This window comes from Vigna angularis, chromosome 7 (assembly GCF_016808095.1).
Source record: "Vigna angularis cultivar LongXiaoDou No.4 chromosome 7, ASM1680809v1, whole genome shotgun sequence".
Classification (NCBI taxonomy): Eukaryota; Viridiplantae; Streptophyta; class Magnoliopsida; order Fabales; family Fabaceae; genus Vigna; species Vigna angularis.
The window spans coordinates 24,335,610-24,361,976 of NC_068976.1; the positions used below are offsets into that span (position 1 = coordinate 24,335,610).

The 26,367-nt window shown below is 33.9% G+C and overlaps 2 protein-coding genes and 1 long non-coding RNA gene across 3 annotated transcripts; 2 read left to right on the forward strand and 1 right to left on the reverse strand.

Annotated features, from left to right (window-relative positions):
- The first annotated feature begins 4,815 nt into the window (after positions 1 to 4,815).
- Positions 4,816 to 5,334, forward strand: LOC108337724 (uncharacterized). Its single transcript, XR_001832934.2, has 2 exons — positions 4,816 to 4,995; positions 5,081 to 5,334. It is a non-coding gene; the product is annotated as an uncharacterized LOC108337724 (long non-coding RNA).
- Positions 5,335 to 9,619: 4,285 nt separating this feature from the next.
- Positions 9,620 to 12,544, forward strand: LOC108336570 (uncharacterized). Its single transcript, XM_017573045.1, has 11 exons — positions 9,620 to 10,207; positions 10,291 to 10,416; positions 10,509 to 10,851; positions 10,984 to 11,206; positions 11,303 to 11,384; positions 11,479 to 11,568; positions 11,661 to 11,783; positions 11,864 to 11,992; positions 12,087 to 12,190; positions 12,272 to 12,362; positions 12,443 to 12,544. The coding sequence occupies exons 1-11, from the start codon at positions 9,620 to 9,622 to the stop codon at positions 12,542 to 12,544; spliced, it is 2,001 nt and encodes a 666-aa protein (XP_017428534.1).
- Positions 12,545 to 25,208: 12,664 nt separating this feature from the next.
- On the reverse strand, positions 25,209 to 25,993 carry LOC108336571 (transcription factor MYB73). The gene has a single exon (XM_017573046.2). The coding sequence runs from the start codon at positions 25,966 to 25,968 to the stop codon at positions 25,303 to 25,305; it is 666 nt and encodes a 221-aa protein (XP_017428535.1). The 5' UTR covers positions 25,969 to 25,993; the 3' UTR covers positions 25,209 to 25,302.
- Positions 25,994 to 26,367: the final 374 nt, after the last annotated feature.

A 26,367-nucleotide genomic window follows, 5' to 3' on the forward strand; every position in this document is an offset into this window, starting at 1 on the left:
TCTGTATGTTCACTCGCTGACTGTGTAATTTTGATTGATGTGGCATAGTGTGATCGTCTTAGTTGGAAAACCCTCGTCGAAAAATTGCTTCTCCTGCTAGTATCCATTGGAATGGAGCGCATTAGCAGGCGAAATCTTCTCCGACATCTTCCACATGTAATAATCACCTCCCATAGCGCCATAGCCACCTGCAAAAGCACTTGCTTGAAACGTGATTTTGGAAATCTAACCATAGAGATGGTTGTATCTCACGTTCAACTTCTGAAGCCCAACAACTTTGTTCGGAATCTTACCAAACATGACATTATGTGACAAATCCAGATTCCTAAACCTCTCCCCAAACCTCAATTTCCCAAAATCAAACCTCAAGTTGTCCTCGTTGCCCAAATCCCCACCAAATGTAAATATTGTGTTTAATTATAAAAGTGAGAGGAACATAGAGTTCTACCGCTGCGATTCATCATCGCCGTCTTCGTCCATGCCCATACCCAACACCACCGATCCCAAGAAACCCACAACCGACCCAATCCTGGTGGGAGTCAGTGTCCAAGGCTCGTTCCCGCATCCACGCCCTCGCCGCCATCCTCCCCTCCTCCTTCCACGACCCTCTTTCCTCTCTCGTCAACTCCGACCGTCCCGCCCTTTCCCTCCTCTCCTCCTACACTGCCTATGCTACTGTCTTAGCCTCCCTCCCTAGCTCCCACTCCCACCCCCTCTGCCACTGGCTCTACGCCACCTTCCTCTCCGTCAACCCCATCTCCGCCTCGTCGTACTATCCTTCATCCATCTCCTCACCGATCTCTACCTCTCTTGCATCCACTTGAAGCAAAAACAATACCCATGAATCCTATCCTTCACGGACAAGGTCAAAACCAATTCCTTATACTATAATAAAGAATTTTGATTTAAACTTAACCCTACCACCATTCTTCAGTTTCTTTCATCCAGAGATTTAAAAACAAATGAACAAAATAATAAAAGAAAGAAGTTTTTGGTTGGATATAGAGAGAGAAGAAGATGAAGATGAGGAAAGTAGAAATGGTGCTTGGAATGATATTATTACTCAATATGATCTTATTGTTCCCGGAAAGCGAGTTGTGCCCTAGCTCTAAGTAAGCCAAATTGGGCATCAAAGTTGCAATCGAGGCAAGAATGTTCCCGAATTTTTTTTTTCGAGAGAGTATGAGATTCCAAAGATTGAAGGAAAAAATAGCTATGGTTCTTTTTGGTTCCCTTCTAGGGAGATGTAGTTTAGGTTAACGAGTTTGTTGATGGCGGGGAACTTGGAAAGGAAAGTAGGGAACTTGATGGTGTGGTCGACGACGAAGATCTTGGTGTCGCCGCCGACGTAAGAGAGCTGGTTGTCATGGGTTTGGGGTTGGATCTTGCCGTCGTAGCTGCACATTAACTTATTTAAAACTTAAAATATAATAAATTCCACATAAGGCAACCACGTCATTAAAAATTGCGCAATCAGCAAGCCAACACATAGAAATTTTAATGTCGTTCAATCTAATTAACGAAAAAGTTTCAATTGACTCAATTTTACAAAAACAGGGACCTAATTGAAATCAAATAAAATACGAGCACCTATTTGAAACAATTTCGTAAAAATAGGGACATCCGAAATGATTAAACCAAAAATTTATTATGTAATAGATGAACAATGAACTAAGTATGTGCTATTGCTTTTAAATCATTTTTAGATGAATTAGTGGTAAAGTTAGTTGGTTGTTTGAAATGAAATTCAATGCTGGTTTTAGGAGAGATTTTTTGGTAGTATAGCAAATGTCCTATATTTTTGTTTATGATGGGATATAGTGTAATACTTATTAGTAATTACCAATAACACTTTATAGTTGTGCACAGTGGCCATAGGATGTTACAACATATCAATGCCTTTTTGAATTGTTGATGTAGGGGTTGTAATTGCAGCCAAAATAGTGGCTATGTGGAGCTGGAGTAAGGATTTTTTTTAAATCCTATTTTTCCCTCAAAACTTCCTCCATTTTTGTTGAGGTTGTGGGGTGGGTTAGAGGCATAGTTTTGAATTTAAAAAATTCTTTATAGGATATAGTTTTTGGTGCTTATTAACTTACCTACCCTTTATTTGGATATGAAGACAACATACTTTATGATCACTAATAAAAAAAATATTTTCTACAACGACTTATTTTGACAGATGAAATTCACCTGTTATAATAGGTTGAATAATGACATTTTTGTAATAAAAATAACATTATTATGACAGGTAAAAGGGGACCTGTCATAGACGCAGTAACAAAGTTGAATATTCTGTTCAAAACATATTATGACAGGTCTAGGAGACCTGTCATAGTAGTTATTTACTATGGCTGTTAGTAAATTACCTATCATAATATGGTGGATGCAATGACAAAATTGAAATTGTGTTGAAAACCTATCATGATAGATCTAGGAAGACTTATCATATTAGGTCTCAATCCCTAATTTTTCCACTTCAACCATGCATCCTCTTTTCTTCCTTATTCGTTCTTCGTCGCAAATAACTCCTTGCTCAAATTCCTTCAGTCAGTTTCACTCATAATAAAGAAGTTTCGTTCTTCTCGCATTCATTTTCATTGGCCTTCCACCGTGTGTTCCTCCTTTACATTGGCCCTCCCCTGGAACCATACAAAGTTGTTGTTACTTGCATCCTCCATCGTGTTATATAATATTTTATTGTTTTCATACCATTCATGCTCTATATGTTTCCATCATTGATCATTTTGCAACCTTTCATATATGACCTGAAGTTTATCTCTCACTTCATCCATTAATACCTTAACTTCCTTATTGGATGGTCTATTTGTTGTTGCAACTTATTGTAGTGGTGCATGATGTTGCTCTTGGGAACCAAATGGAACAAATGATGGATGAAATGGCACAAAATGTGGTTATTGCTCATATTTAAAAAAAGATGATTTAGGATATAAATCATTTAATTGACATATAGTCAACTTACTTATATCAATGTAATAATAGGTGTGATAATTTGTTGTTGATAACCATATAAATCATGTGGATAGTAATCATAGTTCATTTAAAAATTATACTTTTGATTGCTTTCATATGAAAAATTATTTTGTATTTTTTAAAGAGGTTTTCTAAAAAAAAATTGAAACAGTAAACTTCAACAAAAAAAAATGTGCATCTAAATGGACAACTTAATACTTATCTTTTCTTACCCAAAGTATTTTTCAACTAATTTCACAAATTCAAAGAAGAAATTTCTTAGACAAAAATTATGATAAAAATAAATAAATTACAAATCGAAATAAATAAAGAAAATAAAACAAGATAAAATAAATGTTAAAAAATAAAGAAAAAGAAAGTATTAGTGATAAAAAATAAATAAAATAAAAACCAAAACATTAACTATTTTTTTAATTCAAATAATTATACATTACAAAAAGTTATTTACACTTTTATCATTTTAGTAACTACTTTTTCAATGTTAACTAATTACTAATGATAAATTAATTATTTAAACAATATTATTTAAAATATTTTTATTTCAATAACTACAAATTATTTTATCTATGTAAACACAAAAACTATTAGATACATATTTTCTAAATATTTGTATTATATTATAAGTTAATAATATATGTAGATTAAGTAAGCCAATATATAAGAGACAAATCATGAGAATAATATGAAATACCTATTGGTAACAGTAGAAATTATGAATATAATAAAGATAAGAAAACTTCAAAATGGCGGTTACTTCTAAATAATAAGTTTACAATTATATTTAAAAAAATTCAGTTAATAATTATATTATAAAAAATAAAATGAAAATAAAAATGGCATACATAAAAAGAAATATCATTTTTATAATTAAATATAAATATATCTATAAAATTATATATTTTTATTTTTTTAATAATTATTTTAAAATTTTAAATAATTCTAAATTTTTTTTTGTATTTCAAAAAAATTCTACACTTTTTTTAATGAATTTTAAAATTCGATAAAAAAATTTTTTTTAACAAATTTCAAGAGTCGATGACGAATTTTTTAAGTTTTCAATGAATTTTAGAGTTCCGTTAAAGTTTTTGAAAACTCTTTAAAAGATTTTAAAATTCGCTGAAAGAATATTTTTTAATAAATTTTAATATTTGTTGAAGAATTTTTTTTCTTAATCAAATTTTAAAATTCAATCAAAGATTTATTGAAAGGTTTAACAAATTTTAAAAGTCATTGAAAAAGGATATTTTCGGAATGTAAAAGATGTAGGGAAAAAGGTGGGGAGGTGGTGGGAGTAACACTCCTAAAAAGATATATAACATGCATGGAGAACCCACAAGCCATTGATGCATGACATGAGACCATTGCTTTTTGCACCCCGCAATTATTAACCACACTCTCAATAATATAAAACAACTCAAAATCCTCCCCACCACTGCACCACACCAACACTATCTTTACTGCCACAACCTTTTTCATTATCACTATATTGTGAAGAGAGAGAAAATACAAAAAAAAAATTCCAAAATCTATTTTTTGGAAGATATTTTTCGAAAAATACTCATATATTTCAAAAATACTGTTCGAGATTGTATTTCATGCATTCAGAAAATATTTTTCTGGAAGTTCTATTTCACAAATTTGATTCTGAAAATTTTGTTACTAAAGTTTCGTTTCAAAAATATTATTCTAAAATTTTTGGAAAAGTTTATTCCGAATAATTTTTAAAATGTGTATTTCAAAAATAACTTTTCAAATAATAAAATAGTCATTTTATAAAAGCCATGTTGATATCGATAATGCCTATCTAAGCCCATTGATTAAGGATGCATTCAGGCTGGGCCTTTAGTTAGAGCCCAATACTTCCTAGGGTTTCTTGTAGGCTATAAATTGCAGCATCATTATCATGTTTTGTCTTCTTAGTCCTCTGCCACTTCTCAGCAGCAATCGGCTAGGGTTCGGATTTGAAGAAGAGTTGGGAGTTTGTTCACCATGAGGGCCAAGGTAGCTTCATTTCTACGCTGTTGATTTTTCGTTTCCTTTTTTCTATTATGAGGTTCGGCTCTGATTACGATCGCTTCTCTTGTAGTGGAAGAAGAAGCGTATGAGGAGATTGAAGAGGAAGCGCCGAAAGATGAGACAGAGATCCAAGTAGTGCCTTAATCTTATTTTGTTTCTGTTGAATTTACAGTTGCTTATGTTCTAAATGGAAACCCAGTAGTTAGTGTTACTGGCTTTTCCTTTTTGTGTTTTGATACATTTTGTTGGCTTTAATTAGTTTATGTTTGGTTTTGTCTTATTAGCTCGAAACAATGTGCGAATCAACAGAATTTCTTATTTGCATCTCTGATTTTCTCATTACTATTTCGCGCCTAGATGTTTCCCTAAACTTTTTAGGGCGGTTATAATTTTGGATTATTTCTACTTCAATTTTTTCCAATTTAATTAGTTCATCTTTTGATTGAAATGTCTTACTCCAATATCAGGTCAAGATTGATTTAGGTTAATACTTTTATATTTCCTCATACATTTTTGCATTATTTATTTTAATATCTGTAGTGTCTGTGTGTGGGACTTTATCTGTCGTTTAATTTATGTTTATAGACCTAATTTAAGAAACATGATTGAATACGTGATATGTTGATTAATAACAAATGAAGGTAATTCGAACTTGTTCTAATCTTCGTGAGCAATCAAGGAATTTAGGCAAAATATGCAGTATTTTCTTAGTTTGTTTAAGTAAAGTTCTATTTAGCTGTTGACAAACAAAACAAGTTCACAAATCCGTTTATTTCATTTTCGTGTGTGGTCTGAAATAATCATAACATAGTTTAGAATATGTAATTTTTTGGTTAGTTTGAGAAAGTAGAGAAAACTTCTGAAATGTTTTTTATCTATGTTCACCGTGATTTAAATATTAAATATTAAATTTTTGTTTGTGGTGAGAAAAGGAAGGGTTGTGGGGTTAGCTTTGTTGTTTTGGTATATCAGGTGCATCGTGGTTTGGTGGTAAAACAGAGCTGGAAGAACTATATATGCATAAAAATTGAGTTTATTATCTATTTTACTTCGGTTTGTATCTATTTTAACAATTTTAAAAATTCAACATCAATACTTCAAATAAATGTACTAATCTAATAATTCTTTATAAATGAGTGGATTTGCAAGATATCCTCTCTAATCTCACCAAAGTTTTGATTATTTGTGAATAGGGCTTGTGTTAGGTGTGTATAAAAATATATATGCATATATTTATTTATTAATGATAATATATATTTATAATATTAATAAAATTATTAACTAATATATTAATTTTTTTTATAAGAACAAAATAATTTATGTTTTAATATATTAAGAAAAATCTTTCTAATCAAATCATTCATATCTTTTACAATTCTTTTTTTTTGAAATTTACTTTTCTTTATTTTTAAATTTATTCGAATTTATAACAAAGCAACAAGATAAAGTCAATGAGAACATGATTTGTTTGACCATGAAAACGGAAATTAAATTTTGTTTAACATTGAAACAGGAAGTACTTGGTAGTTTTAGATGCAGAGAGGTAGTACAAATAATGGTGGAAGCAGTGTGTGAAATGGAAGACTGATTCCATATAGAAAGAGGGTCAAGAGTGAATGAGTTTTTTTTAGAAATGATTTTATTAAGTTAATAAATTATAATTTTATTATTATTTATAATCTATACTGTTATATAAAATTATTTCCTTCAAGTATTTTTTAATTTTTACCTTCAATTATTTTTTAAATAAAAATACTTATTTTACAATTTTTATTTTTAAGTGACATTTTTTTTAAATTTAACATTTTTTTTTCTAAAATTTAACTATTCTTTTAAACTAAAATAACTATTTAAAAAATTATGTAAAAAAAAAATAAAAGTTACCTACAATAAAATTGTGAAAATTTCTTAAATTCACTTTTATAATTAGAATAATAATAATAACAATTGTTTTGGTGAACATAATTTCTAGACAATTTTATCCTTTATTGTTACATACATAATTATTTATTAATTTTACCTTTTATCAATATATTTCATTTTATCATTTTATTTTTTAAGTTTATGTAAAAAAATTTCAAACTCGATTAACTATCAAAATTATATGATAATTTTTTATTTTATCACAAAAAGTAAATACAAACATTTTTACTAGTTTTTAAAAAATTATTATTTATTATTATCTTCGCTATTATTTATAATTATGTTATTATTATTTAAAATTTATTATTAATTTTTTATTTTTACTAATATCTTATTATTCTTATTTTATAAATTTATTATTATTATTTTATTAACAATAATAATTATGACATATACTTTATACTACTTTATTAATTAAATTTCTTTTATTACAAATTGTAAATATTAAAAAACTAATAATAATTAGTTTATATATATATATATATATTAAAATATGACATAATTTATCATTTTTGGAACAGAGAATTTATTCTCTACTATATAAAATTATGTTACAGAAAGTAAATTCTCATTTAAAAAATCGATTATATATCTTAATTTACTATAATTTAATACATTTATTTTACAAATCTTCGTTACTACGTGAAGAAAGAATGTCATAAAAAAAATCAACTCGTTTTTTATTTTTAATTCTTTTATTCATTGATTTATATTTTTTTTTTTCATTCGTCTTTGCAAATCGAATTGCAAAAACAAAGGATTCTTAAAGAGACTATTGAAATCGTTTGTGATGTCATGGGATGCTCGCAAACGTCTGGAGGAGTGACAGGTCTAACTTGTGTTATCTTAGTAGACGGTGTATTTATTGGGATAACCTTGAAATTTGGTAGCAATGCCCGTGTGGGACATAGAAGAAATGCTTTGTAAATAGGGAATTTTATATAAATATAATCAAAATAATATTTTATAGGACAAAAATAAATAATAAATAAAAATATTAAAAAAATCGTCTAAACAATTTATATATTGAATGAAATAAAAAAAACAATTTATAAAAGAATTTAAATAATAAAAATTGTTTTAGTAAAAAAAATCTTCAAATAAAACAAATTAATAATAAAAAAGTAAAAACAAATTTTTTATATTACCAAATAAATGAATGGTTTTTATTATTAAACATTTAAATTGAGATTTATGTTAGCTAAAAGAGAAGAAATTCAATATATTTTGATGATAAAAACAAGGAGGTTGATGAAAACAATTATAAGAATTCAATATGCAAAAGATATTGGAAGACTTATAATTGATATGTAAAGCTTTTGTAATAAGGTATTAGAAAATATGTATCAAACTTAGTTTAGAGGAGTTTCAAAACACCTTGTACAATACGAGGCAAAAATAGTTCAAAGGTGTCAAAAACTTTATGGAATAGTGCATTAATTACATAGGTAATGGATTATCCAAAAATAATTTCAAAACTTTTGAAAACCCTCTAAAAAAAATCGATTAACGTTTCTGATAAAAGATTATCACATAGAAGAAAACAATTTTTAAATCAATGTAGCAAATCACAATAACATAATTAATTATCATTATAGCAAATCACTACTTATAATCTATTATCACTAGCCGTTTTTAATCGTTATACAACTGATATTCTTGTTTCAAATGAATAATCGATTTATTACTAGGTATTTTCTATACATTAACTTTTGTCTGTGTGATGGTAAGTTTTTGTTTGTTATTAAACCAATATAAAACTACTTGTGTAAATCTCTCTCTCCTTACATTTTTTTGGAAAATGTTTGTTCGACAACGCCCATTTGACAACAATTTAACAACGACACGTGTCGTTGTGTGATTTGCTGTTTGTACTGGAGATTTGAAAAGTAAAAAATGGGATTTGGAGGGTAGTTTCGGAATGTTTGATTGGCGCCCTTACAGTTCCGTGTTCTCTCTCTGAAATTTGGTTTCATTCGAAAACACACCAAGAGAGTTTCACGAAGCCTTCCACCAAGAGAGTTTCGAAACTTTGCGTCCACCATTCTGAACTTTGTGCACGCGAGCGAAATCGTGTTTGGAAGTATTGAAGTCCGGCATTGAAGTCCTTTGTCTCCGTCCACCATTGAAGTGTTGGGAGGAAGTGTGTTGAAGGGGCAAGCGTTGTCATTTTCTTCAAAGGAGCGGTTTTTTAACGTCGCCGTTGGTCGTTGGACGGTTGGGGTGAGTGTTAATCGCAAGGTATTTTATATGCCCTTGTTCGTTTTCGTTTTATTGAACCTTGCACAACGACGGTTTTTTCATTGCGAACCCGTGTTTTCCCATTGGCGTTTATTCCTTTGGCCATTTATGTATGTCCACCATTGGTTTTCCCGTTTATTGTAAGTTTGATTGTGTAATGTATGTTTTAAAGCTGAGTTAAGGATTCCTGAGTCCATGGTATGTGTACTTGCGTTTTGGAAGGAGTTTGACTAATAGTAAGTTGATCATCCTTTCCTATTGTAGGTGAATATTTGACAGACGCTATTTTTAGAGTTGAAAATGGAATCCTCTAATAACAATGTAAGTAGACAATAAACAGGAATGTTTTCTTTGTTGTTTTGGAGAAGCAATTTGACTGTTATAATTTTGACCTGTTTTATAGTGGCGCCTTCGAGCTTGGATACATACATCGTACATTGCCAACATGAACTCCTTACTGGCAGCGACACATAAGATGCGCATTTCACAAACTCCGTTTAAGTGGTGTTTAGAAATTGGAGATCCTTTAGAGGTGAACCTAAAATTGTTGAAAAAGATGGTTCGTCGATGGGTTCCCCACCATCAATCGTTTAGAGTTAGCCAACATCTGGTGCCTTTCAATGTGCAGGATGTGTTCATGACTTTAGGGTTAGGAGTTGGGGGTTTGGAAGTTCCTTTTGATGAATCAGTTGTGGGTAAAGTTGGTGAATCCTTTAATTCAAAATGTACGAAATTGAAAGACCTCATAGATATGTTCAATGTGCTTGTAGGTAATGATGATAGTGAGGTAGATAGGGTGTGTCGCCTGTATGTATTAGTTTGTTTTGTGGTGTTCTTTTTTCCCAGGAAGGCACGATATGTGTCCAACATGCCTTGTTCAGTCTTAGATGACTTAGACAGTTTGTCTAGTTATGATTGGAGTAGTGCTGTACATAGATATCTTGTAGATAGTCTAAATAGATGTAATAAGAAACTGCTTTCTGGATCGATTGCTGATTCATTGAGCATAAGTGGGAATGCTGTTGTTTTGCAGGTATGATTTATATTGGTTGTATGTTGCATTAATTGAATCCATAGTAATAACTGTTGTGATTAGTTTGATTGTTTTAACTGTAGCTTTGGGCGTATGAACGTCTTGGTTTGCATGATGATGATTCTGCCAAGGAATTTCCGCGCGTTAGGCGATTTTCTTCGTTAAATTATACAAAAAAAAAAATAGATGTTATGTTTAAGACTGCCGAGGTAAGTAACTTTGTTATGAAGTTATGTTGTTATGTTTTAATGATTTTTGGTGTTGTTATGTGATTGTTGTATATTTATTGTCATTGTCAAAGGTACAATTTGATTGGTTCCTCAGTGAGAATGATTGTTTAAATCCCATCATACGTCGTGCTTTCAATTTGGATGAGGGATTGAGGCGTGAAGGTTCTGAGCGTGAAGAAAAAGTAGAAGAAAAAGCTGAAGAAAATGCTGAAGAAAAAGCTGAAGAAAATGCTGAAGAAAAAGTAGCTGAAAATGAATATGATGAAAATTGGCTATTATCCACTTTGGAAAAACTGAGAACAAACAATGCCAGGATAAGAAAAGTCAGAGATGAAATTGCGGCTGTTAGGAAGCTACTTGCTGATCGTGTGAAGTATCGAAAGGTGGAACAATCTCCTTCATTTCATGAACAACGTGCAGATGAAAAACATGAAGATCAACAAAATGAAGAACCTGGACATGAAGAACCTGCACATGAAGAAAATGAAGAAGCTGCACATGAAGAAAATGAAGAACCTAGACATGAAGAAAATGAAGAACGTGCAGATGAAGAACCAGCTTGTACCATGGTTGTAGAAGAAGAAGTAGTCGCCGCTGACCATCCAATAGTTGTCGTTGACGTTGGCGATGGTGTTGATGATGGTGAAGGAGAAGTGGATGTACAACCGTTGAATGTACTGGCTTTGTGTTCTTTTGTTGGTGATCCAAAAACAGTCGTGGATTTCGATAAGTTGTACCACGCAGTTACGCGAAGAGACATTCCACGGAGGTTAGAACACAGTTATTTTTTATAAGTTGTTGTTATCGGTAGTTGAATTTATGGTGAATGATATTCGTAGGTGAATTAATGATGTTGTTTTTTCAGGTACGTCTCTGAAATTATGTATCAACTGTTGAGCACAAGTGAATGTAGCTCTTTAGGGCCAAGGCAATGTGTAGACAACATGGTAATTATACAGTTGACTTTAATTACTGTTGCCATTCAATTTAGAAAGTTCAAAGTTCATAAATTTCATGTTGAAGTTGTTAATTGTTGTGCAGGCTTTAATTTTTGCAGCAACAATGTTCATGTACTTTGAAAAAAGGTTGACTGGAGTCATAAAGAGGATTGTATTCAGTCCTATGTTTGGGGTAAATGGTTTAAGTAGGTGTTGTTGGTTTTTGGTAGCCTAGAATTGAACATTGACATGGTTGTTTAATGATGTTTTTTTTTTATATTGAAGACCCATGTCCTGCACGACTATAGGAAAAGACCAGTCAATCAACATGTGTGGCAACTTCTTGACTACCAGCCATATTTTCGATATGATCTGGTTCGAGTTGAGGCCTTATTGTCTGCTGATTGGGTGAGTAAGATGTACTTTGTAAGCATATCCTTGTTTTTTAATGTGGGTTACTATTTTGACATATTCCAAACAATGTGTAGGTGTTCATCCCAATTGTAAGTGATGGTCATTGGTGGTGTTATGCACTTAAGGTCTGCACTTTTCAGTTTTATGTCATAGACTCACTTGCCAATGGTATCAAAGGACGTTGTCGGATTGATAGAAGCATTGTAAGCTTTACCTTTATTAATAAATTGTTTGGAAAATGACTTCTTAAATCGTACTTACTTTAAACTAAGTGTTTTCGTTATTTTAACCAAACAGGCTCAAAATATACAACGCCTTTGGGGTTTGTTGACGGATAAACTTGAAGAGACTAAGTGTCCTTTGTTAGTTGAGAAAGCCAACATCCCAGTCCAACCAAACACGTAAATATATTTGACCTATGTGTTAAAAAATTTTGTGATTCCATTGACAAAATTAATGGATGTGTTTTTGAATTTGAACAGATACGATTGTGGTGTAATCATGATGAAAGCTATTGAAATCTGGGATGCAGAGGACAAATATGATGGGAAAAGCATGCCTGATTATACAAATGTATGTTAAATTATGAATTTCTCAATATTACATGATTAGACCGTTGACATTGGTTATGAATTCCAATATGTTCATTTCAGGAAGAGTTGGCTGCGTTTAGGAAAAACTTTATATGTGACTGGATCCTCGACGAGGACAACGTACGAAGAATGGATACGCTGCAACATTTTGGATTACTATAGGATTAGAAACGTGTCCTTGGTTTAGATTATTCATCAGTAGTAAAAGAATATACATTGTAGACAATTATACTATTGAAAGTGTATTACTTGGATTTATGTACATGTGAACTTGTTCTAGTAATAATCAATACAGGTGAAGTATTGGTAATATTGATTTTGGTTGTGTTTGTTTTTAGTTGGAGTGTTTGTTTATTCCTTACGAAAAGTGCATCGCTGCTCCCCTATTTTTATTGAATAACTCCCCATTTAGTAGGTCAGATAATGAGAAGGCAGGGGTGGGAAGGCAGTAATGAGCTGCTGTAATCGATTACAGTGACGTTGTAATCGCTTACGACTTACATGTACCGAAAGTGCGTGGATGGTCCACTGTTATTACTGAGTTGCTCCCCACTTCTGGGCTGGACCTAACTTCTGGGCTGGACCTAACTACTTTGGCTTTATTACTGAGTGAGCAGAACATGGACGAACGTCCTGAGCAAGTGGAAGCCGCGAAGGACGAGGACGAGCGTCCTCAGTGAGGACGACCGTCCTGACTAAGGACGAGCGTGCTGAGTAAGGGCGACCGTCCAGAATGAAGGGGGAGGACAACGAACGTATAACGGGCGAGCGGAAGGACTGACGGGACGCTCAGCTTAGTATTACAGTAATTAATATAGTAAATAAGGATACAATGATTCTTTCAACATAATTATAATAAATAGGCAATTAGTATTATTCCCTACCTTTACTGGAAGGAGTGATTAGTATTAATACAGGAGGCAGCTAGAGCTTAGGCCATGTTTTTGATTATTTGAGTACTGTTAGAGAGGTTATGCTCTCGTGTGACTGAAGGAGACCCTGCTCCCAGTCATTGGTTGTGTTTTGTGATTACCAAAGTTTCAATAATAAAGAGTTTTATTCATTTAAGTACGTTCGTCACCAGGAGAGGCAAGTTACGTGGTCAGGCACGTAACACTGGATGAAGGAATGGGGTGGGAAGGGAGTATTGGGCTTGTGCAATCGATTACACATACTCGGTAATCGATTACGATTGACCTGTACCGAAAGTTCTTGGCAGGTTTCCTGTTATTACTGTATTGCTCCCCACCTATGGTCTGGAACTAAGTTCTTTGGCTTCGTTGACACTGGATGAAGGAATGGGGCAAGGCAGGGGTGGGAAGGGAGTATTGGGCTTGTGCAATCGATTACACATACTCCGTAATCGATTACGATTGACCTGTACCGAAAGTTCTTGGCGGGTCCCCTGTTATTACTGTGTTGCTCCCCACCTATGGTCTGGAACTAAGTACTTTGGCTTCGTTGACACTGGATGAAGGAACTGGGCAAGGCAGGGGTGGGAAGGGAGTATTGGGCTTGTGCAATCGATTACACATACTCGGTAATCGATTACGATTGACCTGTACCGAAAGTTCTTGGCAGGTTTCCTTTTATTACTGTGTTGCTCCCCACCTATGGTCTGGAACTAAGTTCTTTGGCTTCGTTGACACTGGATGAAGGAATGGGGTAAGACAGGGGTGGGAAGGGAGTATTGGGCTTGTGCAATCGATTACACATACTCCGTAATCGATTACGATTGACGTGTACCGAAAGTTCTTGACGGGTCCCCTGTTATTACTGTGTTGCTCCCCACCTATGGTCTGGAACTAAGTACTTTGGCTTCGTTGACACTGGATGAAGGAACTGGGCAAGGCAGGGGTGGGAAGGCAGTATTGGGCTGCGGTAATCGATTACAGATACGCTGTAATCGATTACTATTGACGTGTACCGAAAGTCTGGTTGTGGTCCCCTGTTATTACGGAGTTGCTCCCCACCTATTGGGTGGACCTAACTACTTTAACTTCCTTGACACAGCATGACCTGCATGGTGTTTGTCTTGGAAACCTGGACGTGTGGATGCAGTCATAAGGGAATGGGACATCAATAGGGTGGCCCCAACATTGTGTTTTCATGACTGCACGAAGTAACTGGGTAAGGCAGGGGTGGGAAGGCAGTATTGGGATTGTGTCATCGATTACGGATACGCTGTAATCGCTTACGATTTACATGTACCGAAAGGGCATGGCGGGGCCCCTGTTATTACTGAGTTGCTCCCCACTTATTGGGTGGACCTAAGTACTCTGGCTTCATTGACACACCATGAAGGAACTGGGTAAGGCAGGGGTGGGAAGGCAGAATTTTGGTACACCATGACATTGTTGTTATATTAATCGATTACGGGTCCCTTTTAATCGATTACAGCAACGTTTGTTATTCCCAGGTTTCCCTGCCATGATCTCTGAAGTTGGCAAACACAAAAATAAAAAACTACTGGGGAGTTAATTAACCCTGTTTGGGGAGACCACACACACTTCTAGTACACAATGAGATTATTGGTAAATTAATCGATTATGACTCCCCGTTAATCGATTACACCACCGTTACTTTGTCCCAGGTATCCCTGGAATGATCTGTGAACCTGGCAAACAATCAAAAAACGCTACCATACACTACTGGGGAGTTTGTCAGCCCTGTGTGGGTACACCAGTCATACTTTTGGCACACAATGAGATAGTTGTTATATTAATCGATTACGAGTACCAGGTAATCGATTACAGCACCGTTAGTTGTTCCCCAGGTTTCCCTGACATGATATCTGTTACGTGCCTGATCACGTAACGTGTCTCCCACTATGAACGAACACACTTAATTGTATAAAAAAACTCTTTATTATTGTACTTAGGTAAATCACAAATCACAACCAATGACTGGGAGCAGGGTCTCCTTCAGTCACACGAGAGCATAACCTCTCTTACAATACTCAAAATAATCAAAACATACCCTAAGCTCTAGGTGCCTCCATTATTAGTACTAATCACTCCTTCCAGAAAAGGTAGGGAATAATACTAATTGCCTATTTATTATAATTATCTGGAAGAAATCATTCTATCCTAATTTATTATAATAATTACTGCATTTATTGCTGGAATACGATGCTGAGCGTCCCCCCTGAATTCCCGTGATTGAGGACGCTCGTCCTTACTTCGGACGCTCGTCCTGCCTTCGGACGCTCGTCCTCACTTAGGGCGTTCGTCCTCGCCCCTTGTTGACTCCCCCTGCCAAGGACGTTCGCGCATGCTTTGCTCATCCATGACGCTCGTCCTTTCTCCTCGCTCGGAACGTCCGTCCTCGTTCTGTTCGCCCATGACGAAGACCGTGCACAAAACCTTTTAAGAACGCTGAAAAAACACGACCAAACACTACTGGGGAGTTATTTACCCATTTTTGGGTATCGCGGACATACTTTTGGTAAACATTCCCATTTCTGGACTAGTAATCGATTAACTCTCCTGTAATCGATTACAGCTTCCTGAGCCCTGGACATTTCATATAACTACCACAATTTGAACTTCCCACTGCTACCAAACAACAAATGGAATTATTATAACATTCAAAACTGAAACAACTGAAACAACCACTTTCTTTATCAACAATACCAAAGCAAATTGTTCCAAATACAACTATCCATAATTAAACATAATCCTAATACTGGAATAATCAGAAATTACATTAATCAATCAAGTTTCGGACTATATCCAGTGTAGGGAGTTCTACAAACATGGCTTTTGTAACGTTTTCGACGTACTCTTTCCTTCATAACGGTTTCATGGCTGTAAACTCCTCCCTCACAGTCAAAGTTAATGTCAAAATCATGTTGGTTACACGGTGTACTGTAACCACCTTCATCTTTATTATTCCCTTCAACCAGCTCAGCCTGCAATCTAGATAACTCTTCTTCAAGTTCTTCAATTACACCATCTTGTTCCTCTAAAGCATCATTAATACCTTTAATCAGTTTCATATTGATTGTTGATTTGTCTTCTTTATTCAATTCCTCTCCATTTGAATTAACTGATGCTTTGACACATGTTTCAATGTTTTCTGTCCTTGATGCACCATAATCATCAAGCATCTGCAATTTCATCACAATTACCATTACATAAAACATTCATTCAAAAAAATGTAATAAAATGATAAAGTACATACCACACCCGTCTCCATTGCACGTTTAATGAACTTGTCACCAACATTTATATTCATCCAATGCAAAAATCTTGGATATTTATGTACACAAACATTGGAAGGAATGAAACGATCACAAAACCATACCTGAAATACATCATAGACGTCATAATTAGTCATCTCAATTCACAAACAGCAAACAATCCATGGAACAAATTTACCTGGAACACGTATACACAACCATCCACATAAACAGTGGTTGCACCTTTTCCTCTATTCCACGCTGTACAAGCTTTGCACAGACTGCTAAGTAGATAATGGTACACTATACGAGCCCAACAAAAAGTTCCCAGATCACTGATTCTATCAACAATTTCAAACAAAATTGGGAATATTGTTCTGCTGCGATTAGGAAACAGTACTTCACTAATTGCTACCAAAATGTACAACCTACAAACATCTATTGAAGGCAAGTTTTTGTGTTGCTTCAAAATAAATTCATACACCAAATCCAATTCATATTTTCCATCACCAAAGTACTTGCGACAATGACTTTCACTGAGTTTGTTTTCATTCAATTTAATCTGCTCACCAACCAAACCCAACCCTAGGCTTAAGCTGACATCTATTTCCTTGAATTCAACAAATTTATCTCTAAAACTAAAACCACCTCTGTCATCATCCCATCTAATCAGTAAATCGCTCAGAATATTCCTTCCAATCTTAATATTACCATGTAATTCTAAAAACCATCGAAAGTGAGTCTTGGAGATTATGGACTTCTGCTCCTCAGTCAAAATGTCATTCAAAGAACCAATACGTTTCGTTTTCAATGAGTGACGAACAAACAGCTGCAAAAAAAAAGTGTTTTTTGGTACAAATAACCAACGTAAGTCACAACCCAAAAGCAACACACAGCAAAAAAATTACCAACACATGCAACACCAAAATCCCCTCCCCAAAATACGAATACGGAGACACGAAAAAGTTCATACCTTGTTCGAACAACCATTGTCACCGGACGAACCCATTGCACCAAAAAGGTAACAACTTCCACCAAATCGACACCGAACGAGACAAGGGTAATCTCTAACTCAAAGAAAGAAACTCAATGTCCACAGAGACACCGAACGAGACAAATCCACACCGAACGACAGAAGCATAATCTACAACTCAAATAAACAAACCCAATGTCCACAAAGATTCAAAGGAAAACAATGGTGACAGGGAAGCAGGAGACAGATGTTCAAAACAAAATGAAACCCTAAAAATGGAGAAAGGAGAACACTGCTATGAAGAGAGAAGTTGAAATGAAATTAAAATCCTCAAAACGGAGAGAGAAGACAGTCATAAGGAGAGAAGATAGAGTTCGAAAACGAAGAGGGCAATTTCGGAATCCATACTTCAACCCATTTCAAATCAGATTTTAAATTAAAAAAAAGCATTCAAATTCGACCAATTAAAACTTGACACGTGGCGTTGTCAAATTTTTGTCAAATATGCGTTGTCGGAATATCGCTGTCCCATTTTTTTATAGTTGTTGATATTATCTATTAATCAAGATAAAAAAGGGAGGTGAGATAAAATTTTAAAGCACAAGAAACCAATTCACCCCGTCATCTTAGTTTTTGTCCAAATACACAAACATTTCACTATTGCAACTCTAACAATTTAAATATTTTTTTGTGAAAAAATAAACAATAAAAATATTAAAAAGGAATATCTTTCATATATAAGACATACAAAAATATTTAATTTATATACATCATTTTGAACGGTCACAACAAAGGTTCTTATGAGAGAAGTATGATTACCTAATAAATTATGAGTATTTTAGTAAATTAAACAAGAATGGAATGAGGACGGAGATGTGTATTAGGACGAATATGGAGAAGGAAACGATGCAAATAAATACATACTCATCCATATTTCCAATTGAAAAAAATTAGATATTATTCGTATCAATACTCATACCAAGTAAATATGAGGATTCTTCATCAAAATGAAGACAAGTTCGAATAATATTAAGACAAGTGTTCCAAAAGGCATTTTCGAATCTAAAAATACTTTCCAAAATATCCAATTCAGAAAATATTGAAAATAAGGAAGTGTAGTGATTTTTATTATATTTTTAATAAGGGGTAAATTGGTGAGTGCCACTTTTATAGAGGTAGGATCGTCACATCACACAGGAATCTCAAATTTGTTTAAAGTTTATTATTAATTAGAGATAAAATGCAAATCTGTTCTTAAATGTTTAGTTTTAAATTCTACATTTTAAAGTCAATAGACTGTCAAAGGTGATCGATTAGAACTAATTCATTAACAATATATTAAATGGACAAGATGAAATAAGATGTACCATTGGAGAAGGAAGTCAGACAAAAACTGAGATGTTCCGTCAATAACACAATACTAGTACGTGAAGAAAGCAAGTTGTAGAATAAATCATATAGACCATGAAGTTTCACTGTCACTGTAATGGATAGTGAGGATCGTATGTGTAATGAAGAAGAGTAAAATATCGAGACAACAATATTACAATCGGAAAAACTTGTTTGATACCATAAGTAGAAAGAATTTATTTGATACCATAAAGAGAGGAAATAATCTCAATGTTAATTAAATGACATACTACGATTTATGTGAATATATATATATATATATATATATATATATATATATATATATATATATATATATATATATATATATATATATATATATATATATATATATATATATATATATATATATAACTTAATTGGTGAACACAATTTAAAAATAACAATAAAAGACTTAGCCAATAATATACGGTAAAATATGATCTAAAATAATTACACAATTTAAAAAAAATAACTTGTAACAATAAGTAAGAAAGTGCATAACAACTTTCTCACCGGTTAAGAAAATGTTTTAGGAGTGTTTTTCATATATTTGGATAGAGTCAAAGTTTGTTCTAGTTTTTTAGGGATTTTTTACTTTGTTCTTTATGTTTTGTAATAGTAGGTCAATAGGTTAATGGTTATTATTTTTCAATCTTTAAATATTGTAGCATTTTTTATTAAATAAATAACATCATTTTTTTCTTGAACTGTGTTACAGTTTTGTATCTAGAAATAACAATTGGTATCAAGAGCTTTATTCTTAAGGAGTATGTGAGTATGTGTTTTGGATATTGAAGCAAGTCCCAATCTGTCTTCAATTTCTTCATCGTATTTGAGGGTAAAAACTATAAAGTTTCGACAGTTCATATAGAGGCGTATATGGAAGTTGTGGATATTTGGGAAGCAGTTGAAAAGGATTATGAAATTCCTACTCTTCTAGAAAATCCCACCATGGTGCAAATCAAATCACATAAGGAGAAGAAGACCAAGAAATTCAAGGCAAAGGCCTGCTTGTTTGTTGTAGTCTCATCTATTATCTTCACTTGGATTATAACTCTGAAGTCACCGTATGAGATATGGAATTATCTCAAGTCAGAGTATGAGGGAATGCAATAATCAAAGGAATGTGTGAACTAAACTTGATTCGATAATTCGAGTTGTAGAAGATGAAGGAAACAAAATCAATTAAAGAGTATTCTGATAAATTATTGGACATTGCAAACCAAATCAGATTACTTAGTGCTGCATTCATAGACTCAAGAATTATTGGAAAAATTTCTTGTAACAATACTTGAAAATTTTGAGGCATCTATTTCAGCCTTGGAAAATACCAAGGATCTTACCAAATCACTCTTGGAGAGCTTCTTAATGCTTTGTAGGCACACGAGCAAAGAAAAGCCATGAGGCAAAAAGGTGCCATTAAATAAGCTTGCAAACCAAACGTCATGAGAGTGCACGAACAACAAGAAGAAGACGTTTTTTTTAAGAAGAATCAAAATCCTATTGGAGAATCTTCAATCAACAACAAAACAGGAGTCAAGAAGGGAACCTACCCTCCATGTCAACATTGCAATAAGAAAGGCCATCCTCCTTTCAAACGCTGGAGAAGACCAGATGCTAAGTGTACCAAATGTAACCAAATAGGGCATGAGGTTGTAATTGGTAGGAGCAAGAATCAACAACAAGGTGAAGAGGCTAAGATTGTTGATCAAGAAGAGGAGGATCATCAATTTATGGCTATATGCTTCGTAAGCAGTGAATCAAATGAAAGTTGGTTGATTGACAATGGATGCACAGATCATATGACTCATGACAAGTAGTTGTTTAGAGATTTAAAGTCAATTAACATCATGAAAGTCAGAATTGGCAATGGGTATTATATCTCTGTCAAAGGAAAAGGAACTATTGTGATCACAAGTTGTACAAGTACAAAACTTATACATGATGTTCTCTTTATTCCTGACATTGACCAAAATATGTTAAGTGTGGGCCAATTTATTGAAAAAGGCCTTAAAGTTATTTTTGAAGATGAATATTGCTTGATTAAGGATGCAACTAATCAAAATATCTTCAAAGTAAAAATGAAAGGAAAGAGTTTCTCACTCAATCCTTTAAAGGAGAAGCAATATGTTTTTTGTCTCAAAGAAGATGTCACTTATCTTTGGCACAAGAGATTAAGACACTATCATCGTCATGGGTTGTTGCAGCTAAGAGAACAGGGGTTGACACTTGATGTTCCCAACCTTAGTTATACAATCTCAAGTTGCAAAGTGTATCAATTTGGAAAGCAAAAAAGAAATCCATTCCCGAAGTCAACATAGAGAGTCATTGACAAATTGCAGCTCATCCACACAGATGTTTCATGCCCTCATAAAACACCTTCCTTAAAAGGTAGTCTCTATTTTATTACCTTTATTGACGACTTCACCAGAATGTGTTGGATTTTTTTCTTGAAGTTTAAATCAGAAGTAGCTCAAGTTTTTTGGAAGTTTAGATAATAGTTAAGAATGAAAGTAGCTGCAAAATTCATATTGTAAGAACTAATAATGGGAAAGAGTATACTTCAGCAGAATTTTATAAGTTTTGTGAAGATTCAAGCATAAAGCATCAGTTTACATCCCCTTACACACCTAACAAAAGGGAGTTAGTGAGCGGAGAAATAGATACATCATGGAGATGTCAAGATGCATGTTGCATGAGAAGAATTTGCCAAAGAAGGTTTGGGCAGAGGCAGCAAATATGACTGTGTTCCTTCAAAACAGTCTTCCCACAAAGGTAGTGAAAGGACAGACATCATTTGAGGCATGGTATTGTTATAAACCATCTCTGAAATTCCTTAAAGTATTTGGTTGTTTATGTTTCACTCATGTTCCACGAAGTAAACGTGACAAGTTTGATAGGAAAGCTTCATCAAGCATCTTTATAATTTATAGTATTGTCAGCAAATTTTATAAAATTTTCCAACCACAAATTGGAAATATTATTATGAACAGGGATGTTCACTTCGTGGAGGATGAAGAGTTGAACTTGGATAATACCAAAAGAAGGGTCAGAACATGGTAGAGCTGGAACTCAAGTTTTCTAGTTCAAGCATTGAAAAAGATGACTTGCAGAATCAAACAATGGATGATGCTCTTATGACAGGAACAAGGCCACTCTCAGATGTTTAGGAAAGGTGCAATATTGTCGTATGTGAACCTACTAACTATGCAAAAGGAAAAGGGATCAAAGGTGAATAGATGAAATGGAGGAGGAGTTGTCAATGATAGAGCAAAACAAAACTTGGATAGTAATGGATACACCTCAAGACAGGAAGGTAATTGGAGTTAAGTTGGTGTTTAGAAACAAACAATGGATGATGCTCTTGTGACAGGAACAAGGCCACTCTCAAGCATTGAAAAAGATGACTTGCAGAATCAAACAATGGATGATGCTCTTGTGATAGGAACAAGGCCACTCTCAGATGTTTATGAAAGGTGCAATATTGTCGTATGTGAACCTACTAACTATGCAAAAGGAAAAGGGATCAAAGGTGGATAGATGAAATGGAGGAGGAATTGTCAATGATAGAGAAAAACAAAACTTGGATAGTAATGGATACACCTCAAGACAGGAAGGTAATTGGAGTTAAGTTGGTGTTTAGAAACAAACTTAATGTTGATGGCTCGATCAACAAACACAAGGCTAGGCTTGTGGTTAAATGGTATGTCCAAATCTTTGGTGTTGGTTACTCTAATATTTTTTTCTCTTATTGCTAGATTGGACACAATCAGGTTACTACTTGTAATAACTGTACAAAGGAGCTCAAAAGTGTTTCAGTTGAATGTAAAATCAGCTTTCTTAAATGGTGTCTTATAGGAAGAAATTTATGTTGTGCATCCCCAAGGGTTTGTGAAGGAAAGTGAGGGAGATAAATTCTATCTTCTCAAGAAGGCCCTTTACGATCTAAAACAAGCTCCAAGAGCTTGGTATAGCAAAATTGATGAACATTTGCTGAATTTTGGATTTATGAAAAGTCTATCAGAAACAACCTTGTATGTCAAGCACAATGGTAATGACATTCTTATTGTTTTGTTGTATGTCGATGACCTACTAGTTACAGGAAACAATAGAAAGCATATTCAAAACTTTAAACAGGAGATGATGAAGGTGTTTAAAATGACAGATCTTGGAGTTATGTCCTACTTACTTAGCATGGAGATCAAGCAAGGGCAAGGTGAAGTTTTCATATGCCAGAAAAAGTATGCAAAGGAAATACTAAAGAAATTTCAAATGGAGGAGTACAAGGCGGTAAGCACTCCAATGAATCAAAAGGAGAAGTTGCACAAAGAAGATGACGCTAACAAAGTTGATAAGGGATATTTCAGGAGCTTGATTGGTTGCTTGATATATCTCACGACAACAAGGCCTGATATTTTGAATGTTGTAACTGAAGTGAATTGCATATCGATTCATGCATTGTGCAAGTGAATTGCATCTCAAGACTGTCAAAAGAGTGATTTAGTATGTGAAGGCTACAAGTGATTTTGGTGTGAAGTTCACAAGGAACAAGGTGTTCAAGCTAATTGATATGAGAAGTACTTCAAGAAACTATAGCTCAATCCATTACCGAAGCAAAGTTTGTTGTTGCAACAATTACCATCAATCAAGTTTTATGGTTAAGAAAAATTTTACTTGACCTTGACCTGGAACAGAAGGAAAGCACATGGATTCTTGTTGACAATCAAGCTATGGTTGCTATCACGTGTTTCATGAAAAGTAAACACTTTAACATCGAGAAGGTGTAATTAAAATTTTGTGTTTTTACTTTGATAATCTGTGTTGATATTTTGTGTTTTTACTTTGATAAATCTGTGTTGATATGTGTTTCTGTAGTAAAAATAGGGGTAACATTTTTTTTAGTTGCTTTCCACTTAGTTCTAAGATTGATTGCGTTTATAAATACCTAGTTTGAAGATAGTGTAGATAGTCATTATAGTTCTAGTGTGTAAATACCTAATTCTAGTTTTTAAATACCTAGTTTTTCTTATTTTAGAATCTGTTTTAAGTTGTTTTCTAGGGTTGTTTAGACTCTATTTTGTCCGTAGTTTCTCTAATTAGAATTCATTTTAGGTTCCTTTTCTTCTTCTATACTTGCTTTCTGTTTCATGAAATGTCTTAGTCTTTAAATAGGAATTGTTTCAAGTTTTTTCATTTTTTAGGTTCTACTTTTAGCTTTTAAATAGAAATTGCATTAGAAATTGCTTCAGGTTTTTCGTTTCTAGGTTCGGTTAGGAATTACCATAGTTCTTGTCCATTCATTGTTCATGTTTCCATTTTTATAATTTGTTTAGGTCCTTTTTTGTTGTTTTTTTTCGTAGAGCTTTAGTAGGAACTGTTTTAGGTTACATATTGCTTTGTCTGAGTTGTTTTAGGTTTTAGTTTAGTCTGATTAACCTAAGTTCTAGGGATATTAGGTAATCATGTAGACATTTTTAGGTTCTTTTAGGTTATCTGTTTCACGTGCTTCTTTCATTTCTTTGCTCATTCATTTAATTTCTTAGTTAGAATTGCCGTTCTCTGCTTTAGATCTAGGTAGATGTAGTTCTAGCATTGATTTTTGCACCTTAGTTCAATTCAAATAAGCAATTTTTCCACAGCGGGGAAAAGTCAAAAGATCTTGCATATGTTTTTACTAAGGAAAATGACACTTGAACAACCATTTTTGACAACATTTAGACACGCGCACACGTGTTAAAATCTGAGTGGTCCATTTTCATTTAATTTTTCCAACTGGACCACTCAGATTTTGACACGTGTGCGCGTGTCTAAATGTTGTCAAAAATGGTTGTTCAAGTATCATTACCCTTTTACTAAACCATTGTCTACTTGCAAGTTTGAGTTTTTGAAGTCAAGACTAGTGTTTGCAGCTCCAATAGCAAGAGTATCTTCATGTTATTTGGATAAAGACAAAGTCTGTTCCAGTTTTTTAGGGATTTCTTATTTCGTTTCTTATGTTTTATAAGTGTGGGTAGTTGTTATTTTCCAATCTTTAAATATGGTAAGATTTCTCATAATACACCGTTTCAATCCTGTTACATCTAAAAGTTTCATATTGTGATTGATATAAAAGTGAAGAATTGATAATGCTAAACAGATGAATTTCAAACAAATTGAATAACATGTAAAAGTATAGAGAATACGGTCAGATGATGAATTTAATCAAGACCTGAAAACTCAAAATTGAAAACGGTATTCAATACAAATATTTATTATATACAAATGTATTGAGACTTTGATAAGGAAAAATAAAGAAAAAAAAGTATTATTGTTTTATACATTTGCAAATTTGAAAATTAGATCTTAATTAAGATCATTAGATTAATTAAGATTTTATTTGTGAAGATTTGGAGGATGATCTAAAGAGTATTCCCTTCCCTTGTACAAAGTATGAAGGTAATTGCTAACCTCATCAGCAATCATGCGCCGCATGATCTTCAGAAAGTAATCCTGATTCGAAATCTTGTTTTCTTCTGCCACTCTTTTCTCTCCCTCTTCCAGTTCTCCATCTGATTTTTCAGATGAGGGAAAAAGACTCAAAGGCGTGATAACGGGAATCTCCTCTCTTTCTTTCTCCGCATGCTGTTTCTTGAAAGGGTAGTCCCACTCCAACGGAGAGGCGCGCTTGGTGTTTGGCGATGCAGCCGATGACAACTGACTCATCGTGCTACGGCGCCGGAGGGTGGAGTTCCAGTGGTTTTTAATGGCGTTGTCTGTGCGGCTAGGGAGGAGGCGAGAGAGGGTGGCCCACTTGTTCCCGTGAATAGCGTGCGCCTTAATGATAATCTGATCCTCCGTCGAAGTGAAGGGGCGGTGCTGCACCTCCGGGTTCAGCTGGTTGCACCATCGCAGCCGGCAGGACTTGCCAGAACGCCCCGGAATGCTGCTGCTGATGAGGGACCAATTCCGCGCGCCATACTGGTTCACCAATTTCAGTAGTATCGCATCCTCCTGAGGACTCCACGAGCCCTTCACCCGATCGTTGCCAACGTCCGTCATCCTTCATCTGTTTGCGAAAATGTTATCTAAGGTTGTTGCGTGTTGTTATATTATTATTTCCATTTTTCTGTTTATATCACAAATAAATAAATAAATGAATATAAAGATTTAGTTGAGAAGAACTTAAAACTTAAAAAGTATAACCGCCGAGTAGATTTACGTAAGGTGGTTTCGGTTTCAGGTAGTGGAAGTTTACAGGTAGATTTTTAAGTTTTAACTGGTTGAATAAAATTGATGGGTTTATGAAGAGAGTGGGCCAAGAGAATGTTAATTAATTAATTAATATGGAGGAAGTTATAACTTCCACTTTGTCTAACTGATTCAGATAACGTTTTCCTATCAACTCTGACATTTTTGACCTGTTTATTTGTTGGATTGTGTTGTTTTCAAATTTTGTAA